The 16,563-nt window shown below is 45.6% G+C and overlaps 1 protein-coding gene across 1 annotated transcript; it reads right to left on the bottom strand.

The window, feature by feature from the left end:
- Positions 1-4,514: 4,514 nt before the first annotated feature.
- Positions 4,515-15,453, bottom strand: mb (myoglobin). Its single transcript, XM_072271779.1, has 3 exons — positions 15,292-15,453; positions 7,157-7,376; positions 4,515-6,401 (listed from the first exon to the last, which is right to left on the bottom strand). The coding sequence occupies exons 1-3, from the start codon at positions 15,372-15,374 to the stop codon at positions 6,255-6,257; spliced, it is 450 nt and encodes a 149-aa protein (XP_072127880.1). The 5' UTR covers positions 15,375-15,453; the 3' UTR covers positions 4,515-6,254.
- Positions 15,454-16,563: the final 1,110 nt, after the last annotated feature.

Here is a 16,563-nt window from a genome sequence, read left to right as displayed (position 1 = left end):
TCTTGGCTCCATTCCTCCCCCTCCTGTCTTCTCCTATCATTTTGGATCTCCCCCTCCCCCTCCAACTTTCAAATCCCTTACTCACGCTTCCTTCAGTTAGTCCTGACAAAGGGTCTTGGCCTGAAATGTTGACTGCACCTCTTCCTACGGATGCTGTCTGGCCTGCTGCGTTCACCAGCAACTTTGATGTGTGTTACCCTTTCTGGTGACAGCTTTCTTCTCCACTTCCCCCACGAAGTTTTTTTTGTCCTTGCAATGACCAGCATTCTATTCAGTCGTTAAACTGGATTTAATTTACAGAAAGAATGAGCCTGAGCACAGAGAGAACTTCTAATTTTTGCTCCCATTGCTTGTTTACCCACTCTTTTTGAAGGAAGAAAGTGAAAGGCATTCCATATATAAAAGGAAGTTCTGCTTATTGATATTGTAAACGTGTGACTGTACTTATTTATAAAGTTGTTTATTTTTAAGGTCATGGACAATATTAAATTTATTTATTAAGAGCTGTCCCTGTCGGCCCTCAGCCTGAACATCTACAGTATTTAACTCCAATCTAACTCTGACATATGTGGACTGGTCTTGTTAGGCTCAGGGAATGAAGCCAGGGTCTATTACTGTACAAGAATCTGTCTACCTCAGACTATGAAGTATGTGGTGACTCAATCTCCGAGCCTCTCTAGTGTAAAGAATTCAAGAGATTTATGACCATCAGAGAGAAGAAATTTCTCCTCATCTCCATTTTTAGTCATAGACCCCTTAGATCAGGGGTTCCCAACCCTTTTATGCCATGGACCAATACCATTAAGCAAGGGGTCCATGGACCCCAAGTTGGAACCCCTGCCTTAGGCTAGGCTTTGCTCCCAGTTTGATATTCCCCTCTCCCCTACAAAAGAAGCACTTCCTTGTCATCTATCTTGTTAAGGCTCCTGCTGAACCTTATATGCATTTAAAAAAATCACTTCTCATTCCAATCTAGATTCTGCATAGAGCCAATCTGCTCAAGCTTTTCTCTTCATCAATAAAGCTTCTCAGTATAGAAACAAAAAATACAAGGATGTTACCAGGACTTGAGGACATGAGTTATAGAGAAAGGTTGAATAGTTTAGGACTTTATTCTTCATTCGTCAGGGCATGAAGGGGTATGATAGAAGGCAGGCAATTGAGGTTGGGAGAAAAACTGGATCAACCATGATGAAATGATGGAGCAGATTCTATGGGCCAAATGGGATAATTCTGCTCCTACAGCTTATAGATTTATGGTCTTCATTTCCTGGAGCACAGAAGAATGAGGGTGTGTGTGTGTGGGGGGGGCGGTGTGGGGGGGGTGGGGGGTGATCTTTAAGAGGTAAACAAAACTATGAGGAGTGAATACAAGCAGGCTTTCCCTCTTCAGGTTGGGTGAGACTGCAACCAGAGGTCATAGATTTAGAGTGAAAGACAAAATGTTGAAGGGAATCTGAGGGAAAACCTCTCCACTCAGAGTGTGGAATGAACCGCCAGAAGAAGTGGTAGTTGAGGGTTCAATTGTAACACTTAATAGCAGTTTGGATGGATAATTTAAGTGGATGACAGTGATTTGGAAGGATAAAGTCTGGGTGAGGTAAATGAGACTAGACACTAAAAAAGGTTTGTATTGACTAGATACGCTACCAGGCGCCATGTTTAGCGTAGCGGTTAGCACTTCTACAGCTCCGGGCTTCGGAGTTCGGAGTTCAATTACGGCACCTTCTGTAAGGAGCTTGGATGTCCTCCCTGTTTCCTCCCACAGTCCAAAAATGTACCAGTTAGTAGGTTAATTGGTTGTTATAAATTGTCCTGTGATTCGGCTAGGGTTAAATAGGTTGATGGATGGTGCAGCTCACTGCGCCAGACGAGCCTGTTCCATGTTGTATCTCTAAGTAAATAAATAAGAAAGGCCAAGGGATGTGTACTCTACTGCTCCCTGACTCAATGAACTATCTCCAATGCAAGGTAAAGCTGGATTCTAACCAACCTGATGATACTATTTTGCACCTCTTTAATTTAATGATGCACGCTTTGCATGAAGAAGTTATTTCTTGGCATTACCCGTAAACAATCAGACTCCAGTTTTAATGTTATGGTCCTTTATTCTGGAATCCTTTACCATGGGAAATAGCTCCTCTCTTCCAGCAACATTGTTTTATATAATGCCTTCAGAACTACTAACCAAAAATTTTGACTGAGCCAAGTCAATGCCAAGATGGGTGTACAAAGAGTTGATCTAGGAGGCAGCTTTTAAGGAGCTTCTTGGAGGAGAGCCCTTGGGGTGGGACAGTAGCGTAGTGGTTAGCACAACTCTTTACAGTACCAGTGACCAAGGTTCAAGTCTTACCACTTAGTAGGTTAACTGGTCATTGTAAATTGTCCCGTGATTAGGCCAGGGTTAAATTGGGGGTTGCTGGGCAACGGGGCTGGATGGACCTATTTAATAAGTAAGAAGCAGAGGCTAAGTGAAGAAATTCCAGAGCCTAGTATACTAGTAACTGTAAACATCACAACAAGTGACGGAGCAATTAACATTAGGGGAATAACATTTATTTATGAATTTGTCCATTGATAGTGCGTACATTAATTGTCCATTCTCACTCCTGATCCTTAGGACTGGTGGTGTGATTGATTGAATCAAGCTGGCCCATTAGCAACAATCATGGCAGATGCAATAGATTGATTTTCTATCCATGTTTGGCCTATATCCATGCTTCTTCCTGGAATTTGTAGTCAATATTGAGAATTCCTGAAGTCCATCCCCTCCTAACCATGTACCACTCTGCCAGCATATCTTGTGAAAGCTGTACAGGCAACTGGACCACGGCTTGGTGGCTATGACCATATCAGGCTACTGTGCAAAAATGCTGCCCCCCCCCATACTATAACGAATTGATGGATGGGAGGACGAGTAGTCTGGCCTTAATTCATCTGCATTGCTTCTAATCTAGTTTTATCCTAATTATTTTTGTAAATACTAGTTTAATACAGTTATATTGAAGGTCATTAAGAGTCTTGGGGTTGTGTATAGATCAGACTGTGTAGCCTTCCTTCTTTCAAGGACATTAGTGAACAATATAGGATTTTGTGACAAACCAGGATTGCATGGTCACTAATTCCAATACCAGCCTTTTTTTTAAAAAAAATGAACTAAATTCATATCCACAAATTGCTTTGTTAGGATTTTAACTTGCATCTCTGAATTATACATTCAGTAGATTATGAGACAAAAGCACAGATATTTTGGCCACATCATGAGAAGACAGGATTCCTTGCAGCAGACTCTCATGTTAGGTAAAACAGAAGGTAAAAGAAGGAGGGGATGGCAGAGGATAGATAATATACTCAGACAATGTGTATGACCTTGGAGGACCTTAGAGAGGCAGTTTCTAACGAGAGCTTGGTGTGCAGGAGTCCATCAGGGTCACTCGACTTAACAACTGAACAACAAAGTGTAGATGTTAGCACAACACTTTACAGTCGAGGTGACCCAGGTTCAATTCCCGCCGCTGCCTGTAATTCCCATGACTGTGTGGGTTTCCTCGGGGTGCTCTGGTTTCCTCCTACAGTATAAAGCTGTACCGGTTGGTAGGTGAATTGGTTACTGTAAATTGTCCTGTGATTAGGCCAGTATTAAATCAGGGGATTGTCGGGCAGCACTGCTTGAAAGGCCAGAAGGGCCTATTCCGCACTGTATCTCAATAAATAAATAAGGTATTTGATCATTAATGGGGAATTGGCTACAGTGTGTAGTAGGAAACAATTGACTACACAAGCTTGCACTGACCTGGTGATAACCAGCTGAATTCCACGCGTTACCAGTGTAGCTAAAAGTATGGAAATATAAAGACGACGGGTGGTGTAGTGGTATCAGCACTGGACTTCGAGGCAGATGGTCCCGGGTTCGAATCCGGCTGGTTCCCAACCTGGGGGGAGGAAAGGCCTGGCAATCCGTATCTTGAACAGCTACACTATCCACAGGGTCGCCAGGAGTCGAAGATTCGACGGCAGTCAACAACAACAAAGAGATTGGGTGTGACAAAGGTGATGTATCTTGGAGATATGTCAAAGTAACACAAATTGCCCAGATCCAACCTTTATTTATGGGTTTCCTCGTGTACAGGTCCATCAAAGTATTTATCCTAACCAGTGGTGTTCCTACTGCCCAGACCAAGTTTTGGTTTCCACCTTAGTAGAAATACTCTACTATAAAACTCCATGCAATTCAGGAAAAAAAACGCAAGTTAGCAATTATCAAAATAATTCCTAATGCCTGAAGTTGACCCTCACAAAGAGCTCAAATAGTGGTTTCAGCTCTTACTTGGGCTGTGTAGACTATTGCACATGGCCAATCACCATTCCTCGCGCTAGTTGAAATCTCTTCCGGCACATATACCCGGGCAGAGTATTGGTTAAGTCAAGCACTAACACTTGGCTGTTGAACGATCAGGCATTAAGAGGAGCGTGGACGATATTGTGTGCTTTCACAAATAAAAATAGCGGAGGCGTTTTATGTTTTAAGAAAAGCCGTAGCAACTCATTTATTGAACACCAAAAACTGAACACAAAGCACAGTAAAAGGCCTTAACGTAATTAACTCATCACATCAGACCCGCCTCTTATAGTGAACCCCAACCCAACATTAGTGGTTGTGAATTCTGAACGTTTCCACCAATTATGTTACCCTACAATATTATATCTATAGCCCAGGCAAGCTACGTGTTTGTTTCTGTGTATAGAGAAGGTAGAATTGGAGTTAACATATTCTGCTGCTAAAAAAAATTATAAGTTGTACATTACACGACTCGATCTGTTTACATGCAAGTAGGCGAGCAGAATCAAAGTATCTATTCCCAAAATGCTTTGTTCATTATTTACCCGTTCAGCAAAACTCGGGAGCTCTGCATATAAGGAACGGTTCCTGCTTACTTGTAAATGATGACACCAGCAGTATTTAAGACCTGCCCAGTCTCTCAGGCAATATTCTAATCCTCCCCAAAAATATCCCCAGAAAAGGTTTTAGGATTTCAATTAAAACTGATTCCGCCTCTGAAAATGTTAGAAGAAGGGCTGATCTCGATTTACTAAAATTTATAGGGAATTAAAATATCTCACTAATTAATATTTTAAAAGCAATACCCAAAAAGAAACGTATTTGAGAGATGGAGTTTGAACTGGACATGTGCCAAGATAATACCTCTCTGTTACACAGTCCTACTTCAACTCTCGGTATCGGGTCTGTTCTCTAAATCCGGAATAATTTTGCCATATTTGATCATCAGTTTCTCCGGGATAGTTAGGAAAAGAGGACATACTGCATATTTCTTTAATTTGGGAAAATTAAGTCCTTTTTAAGTTAATCGCTGTTGTTATGTAGAACTTCGTGCAAAGTTCCTCAAACAATGTTAGTTGAAAGATAAATATTAAACAGGCCTAGCAGCTCCGAGTTTTTACAAACACATTAATTGCCTTATAAATGTTTATATCTTACCAGAGGGCAAACGGGACATTGTTACAGCGTATGATCTGAAATGCAACTCCTGCCAAAGTGCCGTGCATGCACAGTGGGCGTGTCACCTTAGACTGTGGGGAGTAAGTCTTGAACCCAACCATCTTCCGACCCAGGCCAAAGTAGGACACATTCCTGGATGGCTCCCTTGGTAGCGTCCTGTTGTAGGAAATGAATGCACACAGCTTTCCCGTTTATAAGTGCAGGGCGATCAATTCGTTCATGAACATGTTATATGATGGTGGGAATCTCTGTTCATTCCACCTACAGTTTACAGAGGAGAGTGAACAGAGTCTTACCTGATGGACACTGTTATCTAATTAGTTTCAATTCTAGCCACACATTTAAACTTCATGACCTATTTTGGAGAGCAGTGATCAGATTTAACTGTACTAAGTCTTAGCGCAGGTGGATGTCCTGATGTGGGCTCAGCCACCCATAGTCACTCTGAATGCGAGATCCCAGAGCCGGGCTCTAGGTCGGCATGGGAATTTAGTGGTACACCGGCTGAGAATACAGTTAATTCAGATATGTATGAATGGGAAAGTAGGTAATGGTCTAACTGTATTTGCATACATTAATTATGTTGTAGGCTCATTCAGAAAGAAAACATAATATTGTGAACTAAAACAAAAGATCTACAATCAATTAAAGGCTAAACAGCTACTTCGCCCGAATTATTATCGTCACACTATTTAATACACTGTTATTTAGGAGCTCGATTCAGGAGGGTGGTAGCTTAGCCTTGGAAGTTCGCTTCCTTGTACAGTTTGTCAAGGTCGGCGCAGATTATCTGAAACGCCTTCGCGAATGAATCCTTTACAGGTCCAGTCATCTGGCTTGGGAATTTCTCAGCGAGGACGGTCAACATAACGCCGGTGATCAACTGGAAGACAACGTAAAGGGAAGAAGAATGGTGTTAATTCCACGGGATGGTGCATTGAGTCAGATATGTGTGTGTGCGTGTGTGGGATTAACACACCCAAGGCTGATAATTGCGGGGTTCGTGTCAACACTGTCACATTAGTATAAACAAAATCATTCTTTTCTGAGAGAGAGAGCAGGGATATAAACAACATGATACCCACTGTAATCAAACAGCTCGCAAATGCCTACTGGCTACAATCACAAATTAGGATGGATTCTTTCTTGTCGCAGGATGTTGAATATTAAGAACCATCAGCCACATCTTCAGGAGAGGAGGGGATGACTCCGGGGCAAGGGAAAGGACTATTCGAATTACCTGATTAAACAGCTTTGAGCTGTGTCTCCACTCGCTAGTGGGGGATAGGATAGGGATTAACTTTAGTTATCACACATTCTGTCCATCAAAATGCATCATTTGCTTCAAGAAGCAACACAGTCCAAGAGCGCGCTGGGGGCAGTTCCGCAAGTGTCGTCAAGCTTGTGGTGCCAACGGAAGATGCCCACAACTGACTAACCCGTATGTCCTCGGAATGTGGGAGGAAACCAGAGCACCCGGAGGAAACCCACGCAGACAGCGGCGGGAATCGAACCCATGTTGCTGTAAAGAGTAATGCTAACTGGCATGCTCCCCGTGTTTGTTCACGGAACAGCTGAAGTTACCAAAAGTTATCAGTCAGAAAGACAGTACTGTAATTGGTAAAGTGTGGTACTCACAGGGAAGTTGGCTGGTGGAATTTTGTGCTTGTGTATGTGAGTCTCTGCCATTGCCTTCACCTCGGCGGCATGGTCACCCTTCTTCTTCAACATTTTGCCCACCGCCTGGAGCACTGTGTTGCCATGGTTGCGGACAGCATCACTTTTCTCCACCTGATCAAGAGTCAAGTCCTTGAACTTGGGGAAGTGCTTTTGAGCGGCCGGGTTCTCCTTGAATAACCTGGAGTGAGAAAGGGCGGGGAGTAGTGGGATGGCGGGAAAGAGCGGAGAGTGAGAGGGAGGGGTTAAAATGGCCCTGCGGGTATTTTCCAACTAAAAGCAGGGAGGAAGTCAATAGACAATAGACAATAGGTGCAGGAGTAGGCCATTCGGCCCTTCGAGCCAGCACCGCCATTCACTGTGATCATGGCTGATCATCCACTATCAGTATCCAGTTCCTGCCTTATCCCCATAACCTTTGATTCCGCTATCTTTAAGAGCTCTATCCATCTCTTTCTTGAAAGCATCCAGAGACTTGGCCTCCACAGCCTTCTGGGGCAGAGCATTCCATATATCCACCACTCTCTGGGTGAAAAAGTTTTTCCTCAACTCCGTTCTAATTAGAAGCAAGGGAGTGTATGGTGAATATGTGAGAAGGAGTCCTGGGTAGGAAGAGGTTGCACGGTGACACAGTGGTAAGTGCTGTTTCCTCACAGCTCCGGAAATTCAGGTTCAACCTTGACTTTGGCTGCTGCCGGTGTGGGTTTCGTCCGCTCTCCCTGTGATACGTGGGTAGGTTCGTTGTGTGCTGGTGTGGGTCAGTGGCGGGAGGTCTGGGAAAGGGGAAGCTGGAGAGAGACAAGAGGAAAACCTGGATCGGTGTAGATGGATGGTTGATGCTTGACCTGGACACGTTGGCCCTGAAGGATAGTACTGCTCTCTACTCAGACGTTCTTTCCTTATGGAGCATGCCCCCCCCCACCCCCCCGGATCACACAGTCAGAAAGAAGCGTGATACAGGAACCGTAACAGATCATACTGGATTAGTAAGGGTGTGAACAGTTATGTGGAAAAGGCAGGAGAATAGCATTGAGATGGAAAACTAAATCGGTCATGATCGAACGGAAGAGCAGGCCCAGTGGATCAAATGGCCTAATTCTTCTCCTATGCCTTATGGATCCAGCCTCTTCAGCCTGTACCTCCGTTCGACAGGACCCTGACTGATCTGCGCACAAACCTCCGCTCCTTTTGGTTCTGTCAATCGACCTCTCAAATACAAAGTTAGCATCAATTCCTTTCTGCATCATCTGCAGGTGTGGCCTTCTGAGTGAGCTGGTTCTGTGTGTTGGACTCTGCTCTCTTGTTCTTCATTCATTTATTTATTGAGATACAGTGTGGAACAGGCCTTTCTGGCCCTTCGAACCGCTCTGCCCAGCGAACCCCCAATTTAAACCCCTGGCCTAATCACTGGATACTTTACAGTGACGAGGTAACCAACTAACCGGTACATTTTAAACTGGGTCATCCCGAGGAAACCCACGCGGTCACGGGGAGCGCATACAAACTCCTAGTCTCACCAACCAGCAGAAACAGCTCTCTCTCTCCACGTCTTACAATATCTACAAAATATCACTCCTTCTTCTTTTAAACCGTAAGGAATGTTGTGCCGAGTTGCTTATTATAGGCATCCGTTAGTCTCGCGAGACCATGGATTTGCGCCTTGGAAGGTTTCCAGGCGAAGGCCCGGGCAAGGTTGTATGGAAGACCAGCAGTTGCCCATGCTGCAAGTCTCCCCTCTCCACGCCACCAATGTTGTCCAAGGGAAGGGCATTAGGACCCATACAGCTTGGCACCAATGTCATCACAGAGCAATGTGTGATTAAGTGCCTTGCTCAAGGACACAACACACTGCCACAGCTGAGGCTCGAACTAGTGACCTTCAGATCACTAGACTGACGCGCCAAGTTGCTTAATCGTTATAATCATTCAGCAGACTAGGCCCTTCGAGCCACGCCGCCCCGGAAACCCCACAACCCTGATCACGGGACAATTTATAATGGGTCTTTGAACTGTGAGAGGAAACCGGGGCACCGAGAGGACATCCACGCATTCCACGGGGGAGAGGGGAGAGGGGGCGCACTCCTCCCGGCGCTGGAACTGAACTTTGAACTCCCCGAGTTGTAATCGCGTCACTACCGTGGCATCGCTCCGCTAGTTCTGAATAACGTCCCCTTCCGAGGGAAAATGTGCCCAGCGACTCCTCAAAGTGCCCCGTGTTTGTAAAAGTTCCTCCCCGCGTCTCATTTGGCGTTTCGGGCGGCAAGCTTGTCATTTCTTTAGCGTTTCGCCCATCTTTCGAGATGTCAGCTTGACGCTCAACCCAGCACGAGTGGAGCCGGCCGGATTCGAACCCGGGACCTCTTGCTCCGAGGTCCCATGCGGATGCCGCTACACCGGCACTGACAGGACTTTGTATAGCTGCAGTCTATACTGTACTGCACTGTATTCTAGACCTTGGAGAAATTCCGCTGCAGCTATACAAAGTCCTGTCAGTGGACTTCGGGATGAAAGGTCCCGAGTTCGAATCCAGCCGGCTCCCTTGCACGCTGGGTTACGAGCTGGTGATCTCTTTGGAAACTCACCCGGCAGAAGGCAATGGGAAACCACTGCTGTAACTTGTCTCGTACGTGATTCCCCACTACGTCGGAGAGGCGTGGAGGGAAATGGTCCGCTAACCGGAGAACCTCCGGATGCGACGTACCTTTCCTTTTTTTAGAAATTCTAGACCTTAAATCCGCCAATCTATTAACTTTCTCAATAGTTTCTGTATTGGTCTAGAACATTTAAATTAACTATGTGGCAGGATCACTTGTTCCTTCAACTCCCAGACCAGTTTCGGGCGGATCACGGGTTCCTTTTCACCGAGCGGATGGTCTTCCCGCAGCAGCTAGAGTCTGTCCCGGCGCGTCCCCTGGACAGCCCAGGGTTCTGTGTGAAGGTGGCGGGTGTGGGGTGTGGGGAGAACGATCCTAGATGAACCAGAGCATCTCCCGCTCCGTCCACGGGAGCTGTCCAGCGGGAAGGGGTGGGGGGGGGCGGTGGTGTTCCTACCACCCGAATGTTTCAGATTGGTGCTGCGCTGTCAGGCGAGACGCGCTCTTGCATGGGGCAATGTACTTGTGGCAACACGACGCTAACGCCACGATAACCAGCTCAACTCTACAGACTGGGCACGCTGCTCACACGCGGCACCACATAACCGTTCACATCACAGCAACCTGTCCCGAACGCGCCTGTTCACACTCCACACAGAACGCCACACTGTGTAATACCGTGCGTATACACAGTTCCCAACAGTTGTCCCCATTTGACACACCGTGCGCTCAGTATTGGCAACAGTCAGTCTGCACTGGGTGAACAGACACGTACACAAACACAAGCCAACAGTTTCTCTATCTCTCTCTCCACTCTCTCTCTCCCCCCTCTCTTCTCCCCTTTCTATCTCTCTCTCTATCTCTTCCCTTCCCTCTGTTTCCCTCTCTCCATCTCTCCCCTTTCCCTCACTCCATCTCGCACCTCTCTCTCTCTTCCTCCCTCTCTCCCTCCTTCTCTCCCCTCTCCCTCTCTCTTCTCCCCTTTCTATATATATATCTCCCTTTCTCTCTTCCCCCCTCTCTATCTCTCCCCTTCCCTCACTCTATCTCTCATCTGTCTCTCTCTCTCTCTTTCTATTTCTCTCTCTATCTCTCCCTCTCTTCTCCTCTACCATCGGATTTCTAAATGAACATGGAACCCATGAGCACCACTTAACTATTTTTATTTATGTTTTTGCATTACTTATTTTAACTTATCATTTTAACAGACACATATACCTAGTGCAGCTCACTTTTTCTCTAAATTTATTTATCATGTATTGCATTGTACTGCTGCCGTAGTGTTAACAAATTTCACGACATATGCTGGTGGTATTAATTTTTTTTCTCTTTCTCTCTTTCTCTCTCCCTCCCTCTTTCTCTCCCTCTTTCCATTTCTCCCTCTCCCCTTCTATGTCTCTCTCTCCATTAATCTCTCTCCTTCTATCTCTCTCTCTCTCCACCTATCGCTATCTCTGTATCGCTCTGTCCTCTCTCTCTCCCCCGTCACTCTCACTCTCTCAAACGCACACAGTTCACAGCAGACGAAATGCTGGAGGAACTAACTCAGCAGGTCACACAGCGGGATCAATGAAGGGTCTCGTCCCGAAACGACGACTCGTTAATCCTCTCCGTAGAGTTCCTCCAGGATTTTGCCTGCTGTAATTCCACCATTCGGCACTGGTAACGCGGTAACATGAGAGAAATTCGGAGGGTCTGCAACAAGGAAATACAATAACGGGTAAAAAAAAAAATCGTCGTGATAGTTCAGAGAATCAATTCACGGAGTGCCCAGGATCAGTTTTCCTCAACCAGGGGGTTAAGGAATTGCTAAAAGACTTAAATCGCGTATCGTGCAGCGAGAGACTTCGTGAATATTCCAACGGTCAGTGGATGTTTAAGGAATAGTGTTCATAGTTCTTAAAACTTTTGAAAACAAAAACTACAAAAGTTAGTTTTCTAGGGGAGATTGGGAAACTATATTACAACGTAACGGGCAATCGTTAATATTTAAATAATTGATACATTTATGACGGCTATTTAACAGGCCAGTTGACCGGTGTTTATTGCTCATGAACTGCGTTCCACACTGGGCTGCTTCACTGTAGTTGGACAGAGAAGGCAAAGACAACGGGTTTTCCATCTTGTTTCCAAATGGTGTAGAAATAAGCCATTTTGACCTGAGAATATTTGCCGACTCACCGAAAAATCTCAGCAGCGCTCCCCCCCCCCAACTAATTTTCTGTGTACAGTAATCTATCCCAGACTCAGATTCCGTTCGCCTGATCCCGCGGGGCAATTTACAGCGGCCAATTAACCCACCGACCCCGCGCGTCTTTGGGATAGCTGTGGAAACTGGTACACCGGGGGAGGGGTGATCCACTCGGACAGCACCAGGGGTCAGGATTAAACCCGGGTCGCTGGAGCTGAAAGGCAGCGGCTCCGCTAACTGTGCCGCCCGTTATTTCCTCCCTTCCCCGAGGGACGCGAGGGAACAGGTGGACTTTTTTTTAAAGCAACAGTCTGAGGTTATTTTTGCGATTATATTGACAAACTGACCTTCCATCAAATTATGTTTCAATTGAATCTAAATCCCACACTGACAGATCTCCGGATTTCTGGGCCAGTTCCCTAAGTACAAACTTGCCAGCGGTGGTTAAGAACATCGGAGCAAAGGAAGTGGCCGACAAGGTGCCAAAACAAAACAAAGCCTGAGCATTTGAAACATTCCGAAATTCAACAGAAGTGGATAAAGTGGAATGCAAGAATTAACTCATGTGAAAGGTAAAGGCAGACTGTTTCTCTTTGTTCGAACTAAACACTTGGTTTACTTAATATTTGAGAATAAGAAATTAACGATTCAGGGAGGAAGACGCGCATATCGCCTAAATATTGTGGAAAACTCCACGTCGAGAGTAACTTGCGCTGAAAGATATTAGTGAAAAAGATAGTTTGGGAGAATTTACTGAGGTTGAAAATCATTAAATTCACAAGACCTAATGACATGTGTCCAACGTTTTGAAAAATGTTGCAATGGGGTTAGATGCATCGGGTCAAATCACCGCGACATGCCCTCTTACTACCATCGGGGAGAAAGTACAGGAGGCTGAAGACTCACTCTCAATTATTTAGGGACCACTTCTTCCCATCAGATTTCTGAATTGTCCGTGAACACTGCCTCGTTTTTTCCCCCCCTAAATTGCACTATTTATTCTGTAATTTATAATAATTTAATGACCTTGCCGTGTACTGCTGCCACAAAGCAGCACACTCCCTGTCGTCTTGGACAGTGATAATAATTCTCATCTTCCAAAATTCCGTAGATCCTGGGCTGTTCCCACAGACTGGAAGGTAGCAAACAGAACTCCATTAATTGAGATAGAGACAGAGAATAGGTAACTGCAAAACCAGCTAATCCTGCATCTACAGTAAAAACAGAAAATGCTGGAAGCAGCCAACAATTCAGGCAGCATCTGAGGAAAGGGAAAACGAATAACCTTTTCAGGTCCGATATCTTTCGTCGGACTTCCAGCATCTATAGTTTTTTTTTAAATTTCAGCCAGAGATCTGTAGAGCGGAAAATGCTAGAATCTATTATTAAGGAATGGTGATAGGGCACGGAACATAACGAATGAATAGGACACTTAGAAAACAATAATGACATCAGGCAGCAGTATGGATTAGTCAAAGGGAAATCACATTTGGTAAACCTGTTAGGAGCTTTTGAGGTTGGAACTAGCAGAATAAATAAGGAGTTTGTATGTTCTCTCCATAACCGCGTGGGTTCCTTCCAGGTGCTCCGTTTTCCTCCCGCTGTCCAAAGACACACCGGTAGGTAGGTTAATTGTTCATTGTAAATTGTCCCGTGATTAGGCTCGGGTTAAATCTGGAGTTGCTGGGCGGCGTGGCTCGAAGGGGAAAATGGCCTATTCCACCCTGTATCTCAATAAATTTTTTTTTTAAAGTTGGATATTCACAAGGCGACATGCAGGAGGTTATTAGCATGCGAGGTATTGGGTGTAGTTTAATGGTGTGGATAGAGGTTAATAAATAGAAAATGGAGTAAATTGGTCGTATTTAAATTGGGAGGGCATGACAACAGGGATCAGTGCTGGAGCCAAGCTGAAGTCCGTGCTGCCCTCTAGTGTTCACTCAGCAAAAGACAAGCCTTATTGTATTCGACTGCAGACTGTTGTGACATTCATGGACACAGGGACTTGGATGATTTCTTTTGTGTGTCTGTATTTTTCTGATAGCTTACATGTGCTACGTGTGCTTTGTGCCGTGTATGACTGTTGGTACTGTGTTTGGCATGTTGACCCCGTAGTAACGCTGTCTCGTTTGGCTGTATTCATGTATGGTTGAATGAGAATTGAACTTGAATTGAACCGGATTTGGCTGAGGAAAATCGAGTGTTAATATATCCTAGTTTTTCCAGCAGTAAAAAGGCTGGGTGTGGGCTGTGAAGAGGATGCTGCGAGGCTTCAGAGGGATATGTATTACAAGTTCAGTGTTAGTGAGGACATGACAGGTGGACCATAAAGTGGAAATATATGACAACATCCACTTCAGAAAAAAAATAGAAATCTGAACTTTTTTAATAAGGTGAGAGATAGCATGCATTGGTGTTCAGGAGACCTTGAGTGTCCTTGCAGACTGATCACTCAAGATTACGTGCAAGCATTAGGAAGACAAAAAAAAACCTTAATTACACAAGGAATTGAGTGCAAAAAGATAGAATTCTTGGTCCCAATTCCATAGCGTTCTGGTGACCATATCTGAGCAAATTATACAGGTCTGGTCCCCCGACGTGTGGAAGGATAGAGGGAGTGTAGCGAAGATCCACCAGATTGATTCCTAGAATAAGAAGCTTTGCCCTCGGGGAGAGATTGATCACATTCCAACTGAACTTTGGAGACTGGGTAATCGATCTGGCGAATCTCTGCTGCACTCCCTCTATTCTTCCCTATGTAGAGAAGGTTTAGAGGAATGAGAGGTGACTGCTGAAAAGTACAACACTCTTACAGGGCAGACATGTATTTGTGATTTCGCAAGGCCAGAGTGTCGCACTTTCAAAATAATGGACCAGCCATTCAGGGGAGCCACTGGGGCTGGATCATTAGAGCGCACGGAGTCGGATAATTAGAGGGCGCAGGGGCAAGTGATTAGAGAGGATCTGGAACCGAATGATGGGGGGGGGGGATACTCAGGGTAGGGTAGTCGGAGGATGCTCAGTCTGGGTAAATGAGAGTACGCAGGCTTGTGGGAGGACATTGTTAGAGCATACCTACTGAGAAGTAAATTCCTGACCGACAGCTAGCGCGGGGAAATGGGCAAGCAAGCCCTGCATTCTGTAAGGTCTACACAACCTAAGCACCTCCAGAAACATTCACAACCGTTGAAGCCTGTGGAGAGAGAGCCTGCAGCCCCACCCACTGAGTACAACTATCACCCGCACAGACACAGCACAAGTAAACTCGAAGTGTTTCTCTGAGCGGAAAGGTTGCTGAGCAAGCGGCTTACCTGTAGAGAACCAGTTGCCCGAGAGCGGGCAGGTCCCCCTCCACACCTGCCCACACCTTATTTACTGCGTCCCAGTCGACCATTATCCAAACTCCTGGAAATACCACTTGTTTCTTGAGAACGATGGCAGAGATGTGCGGAGCAATTGTGGTCGCAGTTACAGTGTAGACCTCTTATAGTCCGCTGCATTATCTGTCTCCTCCCCTCAGTCAGCTAATCCCACCCACTCAGCCGTGCCTCCCCCACCCAACCCCCTCCCACAGCCTATTTTGATCTGCATTTTAGGATGGATGGAGGGATTCTGGCCAATCCTTAACCGTGTGTAACATCTACAGACGGCTGGTGAGCTTGCAGGATCTGGCCCCTTGGCTTTATCTCTCTCTCCCTGTGACTTTCTGTTTGACATTTACTTTCACCAGGCACAGGACTTTCGGTGAACAAAGGGCTGAGCTAGAACTCAAGTGAAAGTTTAGACCTCTGGACTGAGGGCTGGAAATGAGATGTCCTGAGAGAGTTCTCAGTAACTGCTCTCTGTGTGAACTGCTTGAATAGGTTTTTTTTCTTATCATTGGCTTGCTCCGCTTTGATGTTGGAATTATTAATGAGAAGACTCAGGTGCCTGACTTTAGTCAGTCCCAGGGAACTGTCTGTCTTATTGGCTTATTGTGAGAGCAAAACAAAAGGGCTGGTTAAACCACCCAGGCGACAGGCAGGGGACGTGAGCACTGCCACACACTACAAGTGGGGAAATGTGGGCAAAGTAAGAGAGTTGTTCAACCATCCAGGTATCAGGCAGGGAGCGGGATCACCGCCGTGGAGGGGAAGCAAATTAGGGATTGCATCTATTAGCCTCCTTTTCCCCAAAGTCCAGGCATCCGTGTTGACGGGCAAGAAGACACCAGTGGAGATTAGTTGTGATGCTGAAAAGGGGCAGCAAATGAGTGTAAAGAGAGCTCCCTTTGCAACAGGAGACTTGATAAAGCGAGTGTCCTTGGGCAAAGCCATCCCAGCATTCCCTTTCAGCTCTGCCACCTCTACCCACCTGTGAGGACTGTTAGAGTCACAAGGCAGATTTTCTCCCCCCTCCCCCACCAAAATATAATTTATTCATAGTATCCACAGTTAAATACAATATGCCCGTTCGCTGTACTGTCATCATCATATTGTTCCGTGTCGTATGTCATTGGCAATCGTGATCGTTCTTGGAAAAAATTCGATGCACTCCCCTTTAATGTCAGTAATGTTTGGGATGTCGCACTGGTGAGATGGCCG

Source organism: Mobula birostris, chromosome 11 (genome assembly GCF_030028105.1).
Source record: "Mobula birostris isolate sMobBir1 chromosome 11, sMobBir1.hap1, whole genome shotgun sequence".
Taxonomy (NCBI): Eukaryota; Metazoa; Chordata; class Chondrichthyes; order Myliobatiformes; family Myliobatidae; genus Mobula; species Mobula birostris.
This window is presented reverse-complemented; position numbering and strand designations above follow the sequence as displayed.